The following is a 19,797-nucleotide window of genomic DNA, read 5'->3' on the forward strand; positions in this document are numbered from 1 at the left end:
ATCTGCACTAACATACCCTGCTTTTCTAACCCATTCATTTCATGGTCCCAATACAGCGTATTTGTCACACAACTGTGGGATACTACTTGAAGTTGTGCACTTCTGTGAAAAAGGATTCTTCCGTGACCCTGGTGAACACACAGCACAAGAGACTGGGGGTCAGCCGGGGGCTCAGAGATGGTCCGAGTGCCGACCGAGTGCTGGAGGACGGGTTTGCAGACGGTCGTCTGGCCGTTCAAAGGGTGTGGAGTTGCTACTGCATTTTCATCGACCGGTGTCATCGTATTGGATATGCAGAAGTTGGAAATATGTTAAAGTTGGAAAGTGGGGCTCAAACCTGCCCCAGATGACAATGCCCAGCACCATCTACCAATGCACAGTATCGCCCACGTCCAGTGGAGGCGAGTGTGATGATGTTCACTCACCTCTGCAGCCCTGCCGCTCGTATTAGGGAGGAGGAGGCTGGGAGTCCGTGGAGATGTTGGGCTGGAGGCAGAACTGTCAGTGACGGAGTTTGAGCAGAGCTGTCGAGATGTGCTTCAGAGACAGCACTGCTCGCCGTAGCATGCTCTTCTCTCTCTGCAGGATGCTAAAGTGGGAGAATACGCATATATCCTAAGTTAAAAATCCTATTCAACTCTTCGTAATACAGACAGCTGCTAGGGGTGACGTAGAGTGTGTCCCTTGACCTTCACCAAGCCACCTTTGAGGCCTTGACATTTACCTGCCGCTGCCGGGAACCTCATGGCCTCGCTTGGTCTCTTTTTGTAGCAATGACCTAAAAACCTTGTCCTTCTTACACTCGGAAACGGAGAGTTCTTCTCTTTCATCTCTCCCCACAGGGCTGGGAGGTCTTTAGCACAGGCCCAGCTAGATGTATGAGAAAGAATCCTGGCAAATGGTTTAAATTAAAAACTGTAGTGGTTGTGCCAGCTCCTGCAGTATGAGAGTGCCAAGATCCAGAACGTGGCTGCTCACCAGCATTTGGCAAGGCGGTGACATCTTGTCAGTGCTATCCCTGAGCGCGGAGGCCCACACAGGTATGCCGACCAGTTGGCTGGGGCAGGATGCAAAGCAGTGTGGGAAAGCAGAGGGAAGACTGCCAGGCTCTTCCCAAGGGAAGTCACAGCCGCATTTCTTCAAAATTATCTACGCCAATGTGACATTACTCCTGATTGCACACAGAATGAAGTCTCCAAAGCTATTTACCAGTTACACTGATGCGTCACATGGTCTTTTATATCCAGTTATCCCAGTCTGCACTGGTAATAAAGAGTGTATGCATCAACTCTCAGCAAAGGAGAAAACTATGCACTTCCAGTAAAGCACAGTCCTGACACAGAAAGCTGTGAGTGCTTTTGGAGCTAAGTGCTGACTGCTGGGAAGACGCCTAGAGCTGCAGGGGAAAAAAAAGATATAAAAAAGAAGAGGAGTCTGTTTTTACATTTAATTCCTCCTGGGTCCAGAGGAGCAGGGTTTTACATCTTCATTATAAATAAGCTGTACAGCATCTACATAGTGGAATCCATCACCAGTTTCATCCCTTGGTGGGAAGAACCTGCAGGTCAATTCTGGCCAACTTTATATTTGAAAGCATTACCATGCTAGACATCTTAGCAGTTCAAGAACCTTTTTGTCGTACTACACGTTATTCATCGCTCAGTGCCATTCTGCTGTCTTCTTTCACGCACGGGGATGGCCAGACCTCTAATTTCAGAGGCTGCTGCAGGGCATCAGAGTTTTCTGTCCAGAAGATCATGCAGATGCACTGTACTGATGCTCTTTCCCTGTCTGAAAGTTTTTTCTGCTGCCAAAAGCTTCCAAGCTCTTCCAGCATTTCCCCTTCTTCACAAAATGCACAAGTCCTGTGCTATTCCTTAATTGTTTAAACATTAAAACTGTCTGCAGCTTTTACGCAGGTGAACATTCGCTGCAGCTTCCTACACCAGCTCCAGCTGGGTGGCCTGGCACGGCTTTCTCCTGAGGTGGGTATTAAGTTTGGCATAAGGCTTGCTGATCGCAAAATGATGTTGCCCGTTGCCGCAGTATGGTATTTGCATATCAAAAATACATTTGAATAAAGAGGTTCAAGAGACAATCAGTAGAAGAGACACAGAAAATAACTACAATGTCATGTTCTTCTCCTGGACATGGTCCAAACCTCATGTCCAGCAGCCATCAAAACGGTATGGCCTTCTGCCTTTCTCCATTACTCTCCAGTAAAAATACAACTGCAGGTATGTTTCCACATGGGAACCTTTATCTTCTGCCATTTCCAAACTCTATGGAAAATGAAGTGGCTGGCATCAGTTATGTAAGGAAAAGGAAACTTGAATTTTATGTGCAAGCAGAAACTTAAACCAAGCAAACTGTTATTTGTATTTTATTTGCTTTATTAAGAACCCTAGGAATACAAAAAACTTTTTGCTGAGTATAGAAACGACATTTTCTTTCCAGGTGTCCATAGAAATACCATTTTATTTAAAAATAAATATAAAACCTGCAAAATACCTTAATTTGTTTTTGCTAAAAAGCTCTCTCATTATAAAAAGGATGGGGAAGAAAGGGTGAGCTAGTTCCTCTTTATTTCAAGCTTGCTCCTTTAATTCGTTGTTGCATATGAAGCAACAAACAAAAACTGTAAGGAATGTAAGAAGTTCCTCTGCCTACAAAAGCCTTAATAATACAACACTGAGCTGGAGAACAATGACACTGACATGAAAGGATTTTAATTTCTAAGAATGGATAAATTAGAGCTTCGGAATATGTGCATTCTATCCTCACACTTAACGATATGCGGTGGCGCTTATCTTTGCAGGGCAACATGGGCTTCCTCCCTGGGAGACGGAGCTGCAGCAGCACAGGTCGCTCCAGGTTAGAGAGTGGGCTGGAGACTGGGCGGTAACTTACGTCTAGGTGAAAGAGGAGACTTTAGATTTAATATTATATACTAAATATAATGCTCCATTTAATATACTGCTCCTGGCTCATGAGGAGTAACTGCATTCTCCACTAACTACGATTTATATGTAGTTTTAATGGAGAAAATTCTCCATTGAAAAAAATGGTAAAAAAAAACCATTTTAAATACCCACAGGTAATTAAGGTACAAACAAAATTGCTGCTTCCCAGGTTCTCCATCGCTGCATCTTTCTTAGACTTGTATCCTCAAGGTTCATTTTTTCAAATGGCATAATTTTGGCAGAGGATAAGGTCAGCGCACTCCCCGATTGCATACTGCCTCTCCCTCCTGCAAACTCACAGGGATATGCAGATGCTCAGCGTCTCTGAAAGCAAGGCTGGCTATATATCTCAAACAAATGTGCAGAGCAGGAATATTACAATTACCAGAGAATTAAAAAAATCTGTCTGCATTCAAAGCAAAACTAAAACTGGGAAATTTCAAAATCTCCTGAGGTGCTCTTTTTGATCAATTAGAACTCTGGCTTCACTTCAATTTAGGCATTTATTTTATAGTACAATGCAAAAGATAAAACTACATTGTGAATAATATAAAAGCTTTTTTTCCAGACGGGAATGCCAGACCATTTCCATTGTTTTTTCTCAAACGTATTTTTTAGCAAGTATGATTTTACAAAGCAGTTAATCTTCAGTGGAGCTGTATTCTCTGATAGAAAAAGGGATTGCTTTCTTCTTTGTAACAGAAATTATGTAGTCCTATAATTTTAACATTTAAAAGTCCTGTAGTTCTACTTGAATCTTCCTGGTTCTTTTACAAAAAAAATGCAAGTTATGTCCTTTATCATAATTCCCAGTGGAAGCATCTACTCATGTTAAACCATCTAACTTGGGTCCAGTCTAGGCTGAAGAGTTAAGTTGTACGGTTTTCATCTATTTGGGTACTTGTGCAAGTTCTGAAATAAAATAAATATTGGTGCTGATGAAAGAGAAAGCACAAATGAAATGACAGTCTATAAAATCATCACCCCTGCAGAGATGTTGAAAAGGCAAAGTTTGCTCACGTGCCACAGTAAAAGAACTGACAGCGTGAAGAAGCAATCAGATGGCAGGTTTAAAATGAGAGGGGAAAACCCCCCAAGTTTTCCCACAGGAAGAATAATTAAACTGAATCATTGTGAAAAGACAGGGTGGAACCCAAGAGGGTAAGTTAAAAATGGACCGGACAAGTTCACAGAGGATAGGTCTGATCAATGGCCATCAAACAGTGGTCTGCCCACAGGCTCTGCTCAGGAGCTCCTCGAGCCCTGTGATGTGAGAGGCTCGGCCAGCGAAAACCGATTATTCTCACGCTCCTCCCCAAAGCTTTGGTACTGGCAGCTGTGAGAAGGAGGACGCTCGGCATCTTTGCAAAAATCCGGTCAAATCACAGAGATGCCAAATTCTACAAACAACAGTATTGACACACTACTAGGTCTATATACAGAAGTCTGGGTGCACATGCCGAACTATACACAGCTGGGAATCCAGATATACATTCAGCTTGAAAAAGCCCGCTTCAGAAGTCAGGAAATTAAAAGTATCTCACAATAGAGTTTTTTAGGCATCTTCCTCAAAAAGATACTGTGCTAGATACTTCTTCTTAATATGCATTTTTGTTAATAATCTGTTCAATCTAAACTATAAAACATGCTGTGCAACATGACTGAACGAATATTGCTGTGAGAAATATTTTCCCCTTGTTTGAGTAATTTAAATTTGTAAGCTAATGTAAGTTTTTGTATTAAAGAATGTACTGTGTGCAATTTTCTTTCTTGTAAAGCACTTTGAAGCTTTCAAAGGGCACTCTAGGTTAATAAATAATATGGTACTCTTTGCCAGAACTGTAGGGCATTTCCCATAAGTTCTGAATCTTCTTTGCCAGAATTGCAACATGTTGCATGCCAAATCCTGCACACAAATGTTCTACATGTGGCAAATACATATTGGTAAAGACCAGAGGCATGGCATTCCTGGATTTCTTAGAGAGAGTGGGGGAAGGGAAAGAAGTGGGAGGGAATAATGAGGGAGGGCAGAGAAAAAAAAACCTATGTCTGTGCATACATCTAAAAAAAACCCAACCAACAAACAACCCCCCACACCCAAAACAACCCATGACCTACACTTCATTAGTTTCAAAGACTAAACTGCTTGCTCCATGTGGCACAAACTCACAGGTACCCAGCGATGGGTCTTCAGTTTTTCTTCGGTTACGGAAATCAGGCCTCCATTTCTGCCATAGCTGTAGACTCTTCAAACTTAGCTGCTTCTAAGGGTCTAAACACCTGCACTTCTTGCTTCTCCAAGCACATGCTAACGTAAACAGAGCGGCTGCAAGCCTGGAGAGGCACGGTCAGGATTACCACTATTTAACAGCCTGTGAAAATGAATCCTCTTCTTCAAGCAAAGTCGTGAATGCATTTCAGATGCCCCAGGCTACTGGGAATGAACCAAAACCAATATTTATAAAGAGCAAACACTCGCCTTTTTGCAGTCTCCCCCATGAACGACTGGGCTCCTGTTTCTGTAGCTTGGAAGAGGAGGAGTGGAAAGCAGTAAGACCCAGAAATTAAATGAATGCATTTGGCCACATATCACATACGTTAGATCACTGAACGATACTAGGAGTTTAGAATGTCTTTGGTTATAATTTTCTTGATTTAATCTCTTTATGCATTAAGCACAAACAAGTAATTTCAACATTCTTCGCTAGTTTGGACTGAAAGTCTACAGTAATTCAAAAATTTTACCATTTCCTGCCTTTCACTAAATTTTAAGAAAATGGTGACAGAAATTCTGAATCACCCAGCAACAACCAACTTGTTTAAAAGGTACTAAAAATGACTTAGACCTAATCAGGCCTTAAGCACCAGGATTTCCTACACGTTTAAAAAACAAACTGAAGTTAAAACTGAACTCCACATTCTGCAACATTAAATGAACGCTTTACTACATGGTTTATTTTAAGGTGGCAAGAAATAACGGTAAAACCTTTGCTGTTGCTAGGACTGCACTGCTTAGAGAAAAATATCCTGTGGGTCACCATTTGTTGCCATGATTTACAAAGATAAGGTCTATAGTCTGTATCAGTTTCATGTTGAAGTTTTAAAGGAAAAAAGCTTTCTGCAGAGTTTGTAGATTTCTGCATAAGTGTCTGTGTTGTTGCAAAGAGGACTAAGTGATGCTCCCTCACAAGCTTTTCAAGAAAGTTGGCGCATTTCTTCAGATTCATCTCCTGCAAGTTAAGACTCTCCCCTCCATTGCTTCTGTCTATCCAATAAAAAGCTGACAGGCTATCTAAAATCAAAAGGCAGAGGGAGGGATGAGTGCAAAACATGTTTTCCAAAGAGTAGAGAGTGAGGAGTAACTGGGTGCTACTATTGCAGTTCACATGAAAAAGCCTTCCCAGGCATTGCTTTATCATTTCTTCTGTCCTTTGTGCCAATCTGCTCTCGAGAATGGTAACTAGACGAAGCATATCAAAATGGTAGTCCATATCAATGAACATGACTTCTATTTCCAGTCCTCCTCCTGATTTTGGAATGATGCAGCGGGCTATTAGGTGATAAAGCATTTCTGTTTTTCCTGTTCCTTCTGGACCATGGAATTCAATGACATCTCCTGTTCAAAAACAAAGCAGCAGGCTGTCAGGTAAGAGAATTTATAGCTCAGTTTTCAGTGTTTACTGAGCCAATAGTCAGTATTACACTAATAGGAAAATGTATTTTTTACAAGTTTGGCATTTGTAAAATTGTTTAAATCCAGATTAGCACCTACCAAGAGAAATTTTAATTTGCAAGAAAGGCCTCTAAAGTGAAGAAAATCAACTGAGAACAAAGGTTGAAAACCCGCCTGCCAATAGCATCTAGGACACCAGTATCAATAAAAGATTGGCAACTAGATTTCATCTATCGTTACAGGTAGATGAAGGCTGAAAAGGAAGCTGCTACACAAAAGTGTCTAAGAAACCATCTATTTACACTATATGCACAAAATTAAGAAATAAAAAAGTAGTGGATAAGCAAAACAACTAAAAAAATTTGACATATTAGAGGTCCAAACCATGTTGGCACATCTATTTTTATAGCAGAGACTGTCCTTCAGCATTTCATGCCTGGTATATGCATCTTCAGTACCTGCACGTTGCAAGATACCAACAGGAATCTGCGACCAGTGAAGAGAACACCAGTATATTTATTTAGCACTTCTATTCTTCTGTGGTGATCATTGCATGAAAATGCTTCTTTTGACAAGGGGGACTCATGGATACCTTGAATTTCAGGCAATGATTCTACTGGCTGAGGCAACGGATCTCTGTTCATGAACAGATTCAGCCTAACTGCCTGATCCATGTGGGTCAATAAAATACATATCACATAAATTTAAAATGTTAATTAAAAGAAGCATTATGCTTTTCTAGGAAACCAGTTCTTTTGTTGTATGTGAAGGCAAGATACTCTAAAGTCTTTTCGAAAGTTGTCATGTCATCAGAGCAGGACCCTAAAAAAGGTTAATTTATTAGTTGCTCTTTATAAATTTCTAATTCTGGAAACTGGATCATTTATTTTTGACAGTTTGGATTTTAGGAAGAAGGGTAAAGACATGCAGTAAGTAGAATCACACAACTGTAATTGCAGGAAGGTGAGATATTTCTGTGGCCTTGCCAAGTGCAAACGGCACAACAGCTTTTCAAAGGGGGGATGCAAGAGTAGAGAATGAATTGCAACTTTACTTAAACATGTTTGTGCCTGCCTGAGTTAACAGGGTTTTTCAAGTCATTACTCAACTTCCAGAGGATATCCTTGTTCAGAAGCGCGTGTAATGTCAAGATGCAGCTTGGGATGAGGGGTGGAAGGTGGTGGGGAAGAAACTAAGCTCTTACTTCACCTATTGCACGCCTTGAAAGCAATTTACACCTGATGTGACAATTCTCTCCATTTCAGTGACACTCGGACTGCCTGCCTCTCCATAATGAAATTGCTGCTGCTTCACAACTGCAATTCCGTTTCCCTGAATTTCTTATAGTTTGAAATTTATTTAAAAGCTTGATTGCCTCCCAAACCCTTATTTATCTGTTCTGAATGGCTCTCCCCACTTTTGAGACAAAAGATGACTCCACGTCCTATGACACAAATCTTCATTTTCTCTTCATGTTCAGAGGTTACAATGTCCAACTCTGCCACTTGCAGCCAGCAGCTGCTCTGCTGTCACTTTTATGGTGCCAGTGACATAACCGCACCCTGTTAGGATAAGATACCAGCTTGGAAGGACTCCTCCTAAACGTGCTGGGTAGGGCATTCCCTCATATTTCATGTCTATTGGAATATTTTAGAACAATTGCGTAAGGCAGCTCTTGTTAAGGAACAAAGTGTATCTTTTCTCTGCAACTGGCTTTGGCACAAGACTTCTGCCACCCTGCCTGACATTTCTGAATCCTGACCAACAGCTGAATTGGGCCAATACGCAATACAGATTGCTTCACCAACCTGTACAGCAAAATATGACTTGTTTAAGAAAAAAACCAGCAAGTCTGTATGGGCACTCAGAAGCAGCAGTGGGCAAATCTGAGTTACTGTTTGGTAATGATTCAAAAAAATTGAAATAAATGCTTGACTTGACCCATTTGAAGACGTTTTATCGGGATATCTATGTGTTACCTCACATAAAACTTTACATAAGGGAGCTGTATTGCATGGAATAACACTGGATGAGCTTTTATTGGCAGAACTAATTTAAGTAAAAATTCTAAGTTGAATGAAAACTCATTCTTAGGAGTTTTTGTGGTGGTGGCTTATAAACTTCAACAGCAAGGCACACTGCAAACCTTGTTCAACATTGCCGAACAAGATACACACCCGGATTGTAGTTAGACCAAAACACTTAAGTTACTCTGGAAAGAGTAACAGCTTGGACTGTAAGAAAACCTCAAGGGAGCCGGGGATTTCTGTGCCTTCATGATTATCAAAGAGGCTGCCCACAAGAAGAACTGGTGCAAAACAGAAGCCATTTATAGCAACATCTATAAATGTAGGGTTTTATTAAATTAGCCACCAGGCTGTTACAGTAAGATAAGAGGGGAAATTCATCCTTCTGGATCAGAGAGGACAAACCATGATGCAGCAGAGGAGGAAGTGTGGCCAGCAACATTTTCAAGAAGCCTTTGATACCATCACAATAGGTCATGGAAGAAATTTAGTGATCAGTACTAGCATCATCCATTAATGTCAAAATACTTCGAAAGGAGGATTAGTGAAGAGATACTGTTATGGGAAACAGTCTGAGAGGCAGTGTAGGAACAGACACTTTAACGTGAAAGAAAAGTGAATGGGAAATTTTCCTATTAGAATTGGTGTTGCCCAATGCTAAAAACAGCAGTAGATGTATGTTCCATTAGCTTGGCAAAACATGTTGAAGACAAACTAATTGGGTTAATCAAGACTTAAAACTGTGAAGATTTAACAGATCAAGATGGATGAGCAGAATGATTTCTTATGAAATTCAGCACTGACAAATTCAAGAAGTACATTTTAAGGAGTCACCCAAGACATTGCTTGGCTTACGGTAGCTTGAACTGGCCGCTACGGTCAGATTAAAGAGTACGATAGTCCACTGCCATGCCATGGCATACAGGAGAAACTAAATGATGTTGCGTAAACTTAAATATTTATGTTAACACTAATATATTTTTAACTGAAACACTGTGCTCGGTCCTGGTCATCAGTTCAGTGTTATCTTTTGAATGAAAAGGGCTCTAAGTTTTGTCTGTAATCACTACACTAGCAAATGTTGGTTAAACGATTTTCTGACATTGCAGTTACAAACAGCCTATTAGAACATTCAGCAATAGCTCTGCAGGTTTCACATCCTCAGATACCTTGAAGTTACTGGACTAGTAATTTACAATACTGTGCAGAAGCTGTCACTAATATTTGTACCATGTATAAGTGAAGTAGAAAGGCCTAATATTTATTACAAGTTAATGTTGGGTGTCATGCTGCTGCTGAACATCAGAGCTTTATACTGACACCCACACCTTCATACCAGCGGCATAGGAGAAATATGACTGGCACTAGTGGAAGATTATTTAAAGCTCGTGTCACTTTTGCTCCATTCCAGAAGAGCTTAAATGGTATGTAATTAATATGCTCACGTCTTCTTAAATATGCAAGTCCATCGTAATTAGAAACAGTGCCTAGAATATCACAGCAGTACCTATATTACCCGTTCCTATTTTATAGTGCCCTGACATACATGTTATGAACGCTTAACTATGATGTAACGTTTGGATAGTTTAATGAAACTTTATATAAATGTTTGTTTGTTTAAAATACCATCAGGAAAAAGAATAATTTAGGTCTTTGCATTGCTTTAATCATAGCATTTTAGATTAAGAGCTGTTCAGTATGGACTTCATGGGCAATGTATTATAATATTCTACAGTGCCCTACTAAAAGTCAAATTCATGACAAATAGAGAGGTAGGTCTTCAACAGGGATTTAAGACCGAATAATGAGAACACACATCAAAATAACACATGGACTCACATAAATACTGTGGTATTAAAAGACAAAGAACGTAATAAAAGGTGAAGTCCATTTATGTATATAAAGCTAAAGAACTGTCCTAATATGTTATGCAGCTTCGCTAATGTCAGTCAAAAAGCATGACCAATACAGATAATAATTGATGCCATTTGTTAGCAGCAGAAGAAAAACAGAAGTGCTTCAGGAGCTCCATGACCATGTTGTTGGCACAGAGAAAGCAGTGATAAATTTAGAAGGTTTCCAGCCATCTCAGAACTGAGGTTCTGGAACAGTCTTTGGACAGACACGAACAACCTAACTTAGCTTTCAGATCAAAGCTGATAATTTGATGAATGGAATTATGTAACGCTGTGGACTGTGACGGCAAGGGCAATTACTGACCCCCACGAAAGGCTTCTTATAGTCTGTTCTACCACAACATGGCAAATTTATTCTCAAACATTCATTTCTTGTGTATTAAGTTCATTAAAAAAAAAAACAACCAAAAAAACCACCAGGCTGAAAGATCCGCATTTTCTATTACTGCACTTTTTCAAAACAAAAAATATCTCATCTTTTAAAAACGTTAAGAACTCGGGAGCCTTGTGAAGCATATACCAATTTCACTACTGGTTCTTAATTCTTCTTGTGGGTAACAAAGCAGTTCAGTATTTAAATAATCTTCTCTGCTCCATTCGCACTGGCTTACCAGTATTTCTCTGCCCTTTATCTTTGTTATATCACATTTGAAACTTTCAGGGGCATAAATCATATATTGCTAAACCCCTAATGTATTCTCAAGTGCTGCAAAATAATATACTAATAGTCTCATAGTGACTGCATTTGTAGACTCAGCATCATCTCTCGGCCAATTATCCTGATTCTTTTTATTGCTTTTTCTGCTATTTCTTCTGAACCTCCTATAATTTGTGGGAATTCAAATTGCAGACAGGCATGTTGATAACCACTGCAGCCACACACTTTTCATATGAAATCTATTAATTCATACATACATTCAACAACTGTAGTACCTCACAGCATGATCCTTACAGTTTGCCATTCGTACTCTTTTTTTACTATATATTTCTAGTTTTGTATAATCAGAGTAGACTCTTCCTTTGTGAAATCCATGAATTTCCAAAATCTGGAATTCACAGACTGCAAAACCAGTCTGACTTGCTGAATAATCAAGGAATTACTAAGTGTGCTAATTTCTGTTTAGCTCAGTAATTTCTTTCATTAGAACATCCAATCTTGATCTTAAAACTTCTTGCTAGAAGAATTTACCTTAAACTTGTTGTACTGGCATCCCTGGGAGGTAGCCCAATTTCTCCAGTTTGAAATTCTCATTTATTCACTGAAGGTCTATATAAGCCATTTTGATTCTAACAACATCTGCAAATTCATTCAGCTCATTAGTACCTATGTTGCTAATGGAATTGCTTCCAAAGTTCCATCTAAGTATAATCAGGACTTTTCAGCCCAAGACTGCATGGCTTGATGACTTGGCTTTTTTGAAAAATACTGTTTGCTCATGCCCCTTCTCCTAACTGATCCAGACCACTCCATATCACTGAACTCTGTGTTGAACCTCAAGTTGTTTGCACATTTCTGCAGTTATGACTTTCATAGAATCGTTAAGGTTGGAAGGGACCTTAAAGATTATCTAGTTCCAACCCCGCAGCCATGGGGAGGGACATTTCCCACTAGATCAGGTTGCTCAGAGCCCCATCCAGCCTGGGCCTTAAAAACTTCCCGGGATGGGGCTTCCACCACCTCTCTGGGCAACCTGTTCCAGGACTTTGTGGTGGCTTTTTAGACCACTGATTTAAAAAAAAAGTTAAATGACAGAATCTAGAACAAATTCCTGTAAAACTACTAGAAACAGTCCAACGTGCTTAGTATTTACTCACCTACACCTGTTTAAAATATCCACTTTATGGGTATCAAAAGTCCATTTAATAATGTTTGGAATGGTGACTTTGCGTTATTTCATTTTACCTCGTTTGCATAAAACTACATCAACAATTAAAATTCTGTATCCAGGGCAAAAAGACCTACATGTATGCTTATCTCTGTCACATTGCTCTGAGAATATGTAAAACACTAACATTTTTCTATAAATAGGATAAAGAGAAAATTTTACCATGAACAGGAGATCCTTCCTCAGCAAACAGATAAGGTTCAAGATTCTTCAGAGAACTTCTGCCCTCAAGTCGAGCAAGTAGCTTTTAAAGAAAAGACAGAAGAGACGTGCTGTTAACTCAAAATAGTAGACCTTGGGAATCAAACTTAAAGCATTCTGAGAACTGGGAGCTTTCTGTGACAGCCCTATCAAAAGATTAGTTTGATTTTAAAAATGTTTTCATAAGTACATATGGAAGCCTATAGTCTGGACTACAACAACAGAAGGTTCCATCCTTACAAATAATTAGCACACAGATTCCATGGCAGTAAGGAGTGAGTATACACTAGGGGAAATAAAGCTTAAAGAAAAACTGCACAGGTAGACTAGCAAGAGGGATCGCCTCTGGTATACAGCAGTGCTGCCATTTGACAGAACAAAGGAAAAGAAGATAATTTGTAATAACCATCACCACCACGACAAACTACTGGCTCTGAGGTGAAACATTATCCATCATTAGTCTTCTGAGTCAGTCCCTCTGAGCATTTATAAGTAAAAACATGTACATTTCATCTGAAAAGTTATACAGGGCTCTTCTGGTCTAAAATCCTATTATATCATAGTTACTTGTTCAAACATAGTATGGATTAAGAATGATCAAAAGTAATTAGCCACCAGTGGCTCTGCAAGACTCTAAAGCAAGCTCAAGTTCGTAAAGCAAGTTCTTCCAAAGCCCCTTGTAAAGTAAGTCCATTGTAAAACAAATTAGTCCAAAGTTCATGGTCAATTTCTTAAATTGAAATGTATTTGCATAGCAAGTAGACAGGTATTCACGTAACTTTTATTATTTGTAGTTCTGGCATACATTCGTAAACCAAGAATTAACATTTCACCCAGTGCCAGAGCTGTTATTCCCTACGTGTATTAACACACGCGGGAAAGGACACGCTATCAGGATGCTCAGAGCACTGCCAGAGCACGTACCCTGGTGCCAAATATTTCATTCTCCAAGATGCCCAGCTGTCATTTAAAGATTTAAACATAACAAATCCCGTTCAGTTTTATTCTGTCCTCCTTAAAGCCAGTCACCAAACGAGCAGGGAGCACACATTTTAAACACACGCTGCTTTATCTTGCTTTCTTCCCTGCCACGCCGATGAGCAACATTTGCTCTGAATTGTCTTAAAAGTTGTTTAAATAGTTGCATGTGTGTGTTTGCCTTAATAGTAGAATAAAACTCCATTAAATGGCCCTGAATTTACTTCAAGTGGTCACGATGGGAATCTAAATGTGACATTTTCATTGACATTTTAACATTTCCTCTCATTAAGAAAATGTCAATTCGTTTGCCTTTGTTTGCCTGTTCACACATGTTCAGGAGAGTTTTCCGACACATCCACTGAAGGGCTATAAAAACACTTGAATTGACCTTGCTCTGGATCTGCGGATCCTCCCGTTACGTTTCACACATTTCTGCAGCACAGAAAACGCTTACATGGTGAACTCTTGAATGTTTTGGGAACCAGTAGGGTTCTCTGACCCGGACAAAGCAAAAATCCAGATGGACACGTATATAAAAGAATACAGGAACACATTTCGGGGCACACAAACCAGGAGCTTGCAACTACCACAAGGGCCACAGCAGACCCTGCATGTGCAGCCCTCCCATGCAAGCAGCCACCTACTTCTGGCCCTGGCCCCCGGCGAGGGAGAAGGGCCGGGAATCTCTCACCCTCCTCATCCGGCCGTGGAAGTCGAGAGAAACAGGAAAACCACCGCCTGCTGCTGCTTTCTGATGCTCTTCATTTCTTAGCAAAGGAAGCACCGCTCTGGCACTCGGTGATCACAGGGGCTCGATTATGGCGCTGACAGGGCCAGGAGCCGCACCTATTGCTGGTCTAAACACATTTCTGCCCCAAAATTTATTTCTACATTAATTAATACATCCTCTGCAGTTTATTTCTTCTGGAAATGAGCCTTCATCTCTTCTTTAAGCTTACTGCTAGAGCTTTGGAAATACATGGTAGATTGATCACTATCGTTTAAATACAAAATTGTGGTTATTTAAATTACAAGTTTATATATTCATCTTAAATAACTACAGGTGCTTACTCTGAGCACTGCTCATGTAGGTAATTTATGATAATTCGCTGATGATAGTGCACCTGTGTTTTTATCAAACTTGTATTTACTTCCGAGTTCTGGAGCAGAATCTCCAAAGGCACTTGCCTCATTAGTGTCACGCTGGGAGCAACGGGGTTCCTGGCAGAAACAGCTAACAATTTTCCTTCAAATCTAACAAAGGTTTGTCCACACTACAGCAGAAGTGGCGGAAGCAAAGCTGAGATGAGACACTAGGCAGGCATCCCTCACCTCTGCTGATGTTAAAGATGGGGATAACACGGGTTTTTCCAAATTGGCAAAAGCCACCTTGGCTCCGTTCCAGGGGAGGCGTTTCCATTTTCCCTGCTCAGATTTTCTTATGTAAAATGAAGCGGGGCGGGGATGGAATCTACAGGCAATTAAAGGGTGATCTGGATGGTGGACATCAGGTGTCCCGAGCTTTGTGGTGGAGAGTGTACAGAACACAGCACTGCTGAAGAGAGCCTTTGAGTGGGAAGAGCTTGGAAAAAAAACACCTAAATAATTTCAAATCACATACTAGAGACTCCAGATTTATAATTTAACTGTAGATGTTAATTTCTTCTTTCATAATGCTCTTTTATACAAAATAGCATCTTTTAACAAGTGGTGTCTAGTGGTACGTCTTCACTCTTAGGTGTTCTTCAAAAGTGTAATTATACTAGCAAGAAACTGCACATACGTGCAGCTACATGTAGAAAACAAGCTATACTGCAAGAGTCAGGCAACAGTTGGGTTAAATTTCATTAATGACAAGGCTGATGGGGCTCAAATATTTCAACTATGTCTTTTATAATTTATCAATTTCATCTTTTTAATAAAGAAATATGCATATGGACAGACCAATTGAATAATACATTACATGCTTATGCTGTATTGGTTTCAATGAAGCTATGCATAAATGTAAGCATACATGTAGGTCTTGTCAGGAATGAGATATTACTTCATTAAAATGTTAAAGAAATTTAAATTAAATACTCGAGCTCTGTTAGAGGCTGTGAGCTAACCTACAGGCTATTTACAAATACAAACCTATCTCGAGTACGAGACAAAATTTAATTTTCAACCACTCCAACTGAGCTTTTGTAAACTTTGGGCACGAAGACATATGGAAGCAATTTATCATTTATTTTACTGTGATACACCAAAGGTGTTTTGCAAGAAGTTCTAATTTGTTGTATTAATTATATTCAATAATAGGAGTACAAGACTGCGGTCTCGGTATAACTCTCACTAAAATCTGATCTTACACATTTGAGAAGCATTGTTTTAAATTAAGTCTTTTCTGTGTCAAGGGCTTCTACCATTTTTTCTGGACCTTGTACTTTAATGGACAACGGCCTTTCTTAACCCATTGTTTATCAATTCCTCCCTCCTTCAGGTTTGGTAATCCCTTCCATCACGGGCAGTTATTGCCATGTCCATTCCCTGCTGGCACAGCTTATGTGGACAAAGAAATGCATTTACCCACTCAGACACAGAGCACAACTCGTGTCCTTCATTTGCGTATGTTTCCTTAGAGTGGGTACTCTTTGGTTGTTTGTTTTTTAAAGTGTCAAAAGGGCTAAAGAACTCGAGTCCCACTGAAAGAACGTGGAGCTTCAACAAGAATTATTTATTATCACAGTTTTATGTGTGCTTTTATGTGCACTGCTCGGGATATTCCGATACACCAATCTCCAAGTAATTAACTTGCCGATTGCAAGAAGTCACTAACAAATGCCTGGTCTAGTGGGAGGTGTCCCTGCCCACGGCCGGGGGGCTGGAACTAGATCATCTTTAAGGTCCTTCCAATCTGAACCATTCCACGAGTCAATTATAAATAAACCATCCATCAGAGACAAAAAACAAACAAAAAAACCCCAACAACCAGAAAAACAACAACAGAACCTCAAAACACTTTTCTCCGAAGAACAGGAAAGCAATTCCACCTTACATACTCTTTTATTTCAACGCAATCTTCCTCACCGCTACCACTCTATCGCTTGAGAAGGGGGAGGGCAAAGAAAACATTTATAAAACAATTACCGAAACACCTGAACAGCCTCCCCCCGTGCTGTACCGAAGCACCACAGCAGGCGTTCAACCCCAGACACAAAAGCAGGACTTCTGCCCTCAGCCACCCTCCGGCGAACCCCAAAAACGCTTCAGGGGCGACCGAACGCCCTCAGCAGCCCTCAGCCTCAGAGGGGGCCCCGCTCCCCCCCTCACACAGGGGGCGGGCGGGAGGAGGAGGAGGAGGAAGGGCGGCGGAGGCGGGAAGGAGCGGCTTTCCCCCCTTCTTCCCTCACACACCGCCCCATCGGGCGGCTCCGCGGTGGCTGGGCGCTCCCCTCCGCCGGCCCCGAGGGAGTGGGGGACGGAGCTCCGCCTCGGGGCCGGCGGAGGGGAGCGCCCGGCGGTTCCTGGGTCTGCAGCCTCCCCTCACCCTCCCCGGGTTCCTCTCAGCCGCGGGGCGCCGGGGGGGGTGGAGGGAGGGTGAAGAGGGGCCGCCATGGCCTCACCTGAGTGCCCGACTCCGCCCTCCGCGACGCGTCACCCATGGCCGGCGGGAGCTACTGCGCACGCGCGCACCCTGAGCGCGCCCCGCCCCTCCCACTCGGCCGGCCGCTGTGCGCATGCGTGCTTCCACCCCGGGAGGGTGGGGTGGGAGCCAAGAACCGGGGGTTCGAGTCCCGCCTCGGGCTTATGGCGCACCCGCGGGATTCCCGAGGGACCGGTCACTGCAGGGAGCCGGGTGTTTATTTATTTTTTTAAAGGACCTGCCTTTGTATAGGTTTGTGGAGTTTATTTCCTGCTCCTGATGAAGTGGGGGCAAGTTGCTGGGTTGACGTGACCCAAGGGATGCTCATCTGTGACATTGGGGTTGGTGTGACTCAAGGGATGCCTGTCTGTGACATTGGGGTTGACGTGACTCAAGGGAAGCTCATCAGCGCGGCCACGATTAAACCCTTGACGCCTTGTGAAATTGCCCTTTGCAAAAGCCAGCTATCAATTATGGGTTAGATGAAAAGGGGTCTGGAATATTTTAAATAAGAGCATTGAATGAGACGGGCTCACGTGGTGTGTGATGCTCCAGGGCAGGAGCCGAGGGGCCGGTGAGTCCCTTGCGTGGGCGACTGCGTGCCCACAGCCAGCAGCAGGACCTGCTCCGCCTCCTGAGGACCATGGCCCATCTGCTGAAGTTGTGCAACCTTGAGGCAGTGAGAGGGACGAGCACAGGGAGAACCTGTTTGTGTTTTCCATAGGCTAAATGCAAAAACAGTAAGATAAGAATAGCAGCTCCCTGTATCTGCATATCAAAGGGCAGTAATTGTATCACCCCTTGGGTTTAGTGAGGTTATCTGCGTTACTACATGCTCTTACAGTTAGGAGGAGAAACTGGTGGTGGAGTTCTTTGTTTCTTCAAAGAAATCACGTTTGTCTATATAAAAAGAGTTTCTGCTAACTTGGTCCGGAATGCACCACAAATCAGAAAAATCTAACCTCAGATGCAAGGCAGTGGCTCTGTTTACTATTTCAACCTTCTTTCAGCCCAAAATACAATATGCCATCTGCCTCCGCAAGGTCGGTCAGATTTAACCCAGCTCCAATCAGTACTTTTAGTGTCAAATCCTAATACTACTCATTAAACATGGAAAGGAGATGGTGTCTTTGCACAGCTGTTATAGCCTTTCTTCTTCTCTGTGTGTGGACACGTATGCACGATTATCAAGATCAAGGAAAGTGGTTCTCTAGTGAGAAAGACTCAAATGGCTGTGGGGGGACACATGGCACAAATACGCAACCACGATGCCATTAATTTAATTTTATTGAAGGCATTTTGGAAAACGCTGACATAAAGGACAGACAACCTTAAGAGCTGCATGTCTGACTGTTGTTATGGTACCTTAGAGGTCTGGACCATGTTCCCTGGAAGAGTTCAAAAGACTTGTTAATTAGAAGTGATTGCCCTTGAAGCCGACTGATGAGTGAACCTAACCCAAGAACAGAGTGGACTCGCTGTGACTTATGACAATGACACTACTCACTGCATTAACTACATGGCTTTTTTTAATTACAGGCTCTTTGTTGCTGTTCTCCTCTAATTAAAGCCATTGCACTAATTTTTTAAAAGTGATTGCTACTTGAATTCAGAGACATAAAATATACAGCACACATAAATGCCAGGTGACTGAAACCCACTCCTACCTCATCACTTACCATTGCCTGTATCCCAGTGGCATCCTTCGGGAGCCTTTCTACTGCATGGGTGAACATGGTTTTGGTACTACAATCTAATGCAAGATGAAGTATCACAGTCCAACGGAGATCAAGCAATGAAGATTCAAGAGGGAGAGGGGAAAAACACTGAATTCACCTAAGCAATAAAAAAAAAAAAGTATATTAAATTGTTTAATGTATTTAGCACCTAACAGTTAGAAGTGTGTAAATAAAATACACTGGTCGCCTTGATAGGCAGATTGCCGTAACCACCTCTCGTATGTTACTTTTGCATTCGTTTGCTTCATACAGTGTGCCTGGCATTATGAAGTTAGAAAATTGACACTTATTTTGACAGCACTCTGCCTTAATAAAGACTCACATTGTGCTTTTTTCATTTATTTGTCAGCGCTATAAATTCTTTGCAGATCAAAAGCGAGATTTTGGCAACGATGCACACCTCAAACTTCAACCCCAAACCAGCCTTATGTAGATCTTTGTCCATATAAACCCCTGCCCTCTGCACTTCAGCAGTCAGCATCGCTGGCATCTTACCAAATTCGATATTGTAGTATTTTCTCAAAACCGTCTATGCATTTCTCAGCTGATCATCATCCTTTGTTATTCTATCTGCAGAGTAAATCTCTGCATTCACTTTGCTCCTTTGGAGAAAAACAGTAACACAGGTAAGCAGGAAAACTCTAAACCATTGGCTTCAGCAGAGCCAGGATTTTATCCTCTGTTTTTTAGGTTTGTGGTATTTGTTTTTTGGTTTGGTGGTTTTTTTGTTGTTTTTTTGTTGCTTTTTTATTTTTTTAATTCTCTCTGCATTCTTTCATATTTCTC

General features: G+C 41.4%; 2 protein-coding genes across 2 annotated transcripts in view; one reads left to right on the forward strand and one right to left on the reverse strand.

The window, feature by feature from the left end:
• LOC141738615 (uncharacterized) overlaps positions 1-2,414 on the forward strand; it is a 42,183-nt gene extending 39,769 nt beyond the window's left edge. Inside the window, exon 5 of the mRNA XM_074574105.1 lies at positions 57-2,414. Coding sequence (XP_074430206.1) covers positions 57-451 — 395 coding nt within the window. The 3' untranslated portion in view covers positions 452-2,414. The remainder of the gene's footprint in view (positions 1-56) is intronic.
• Positions 2,415-3,449: 1,035 nt separating this feature from the next.
• On the reverse strand, positions 3,450-17,359 carry XRCC2 (X-ray repair cross complementing 2). The gene is made up of 3 exons (XM_074574103.1): positions 17,253-17,359; positions 12,628-12,709; positions 3,450-6,579 (listed from the first exon to the last, which is right to left on the reverse strand). Exons 1-3 carry the CDS (start codon positions 17,289-17,291, stop codon positions 5,864-5,866), a joined length of 837 nt encoding a protein of 278 aa, XP_074430204.1. The 5' UTR covers positions 17,292-17,359; the 3' UTR covers positions 3,450-5,863.
• Positions 17,360-19,797: the final 2,438 nt, after the last annotated feature.

The sequence above is a fragment of the Larus michahellis genome, chromosome 2, assembly GCF_964199755.1.
Source record: "Larus michahellis chromosome 2, bLarMic1.1, whole genome shotgun sequence".
Taxonomy (NCBI): domain Eukaryota; kingdom Metazoa; phylum Chordata; class Aves; order Charadriiformes; family Laridae; genus Larus; species Larus michahellis.

Excerpts from the sequence above, each read along its gene's own strand:
- XRCC2 (XM_074574103.1), bottom strand. The coding sequence starts at position 17,291 with ATGGGTGACGCGTCGCGGAGGGCGGAGTCGGGCACTCAG. Across the intron at positions 12,710-17,252 it reads GGGCGGAGTCGGGCACTCAG|CTACTTGCTCGACTTGAGGG; the intron begins GTGAGGCCATGG and ends TTTCTTTAAAAG. Across the intron at positions 6,580-12,627 it reads GGAAGGATCTCCTGTTCATG|GAGATGTCATTGAATTCCAT; the intron begins GTAAAATTTTCT and ends GTTTTTGAACAG.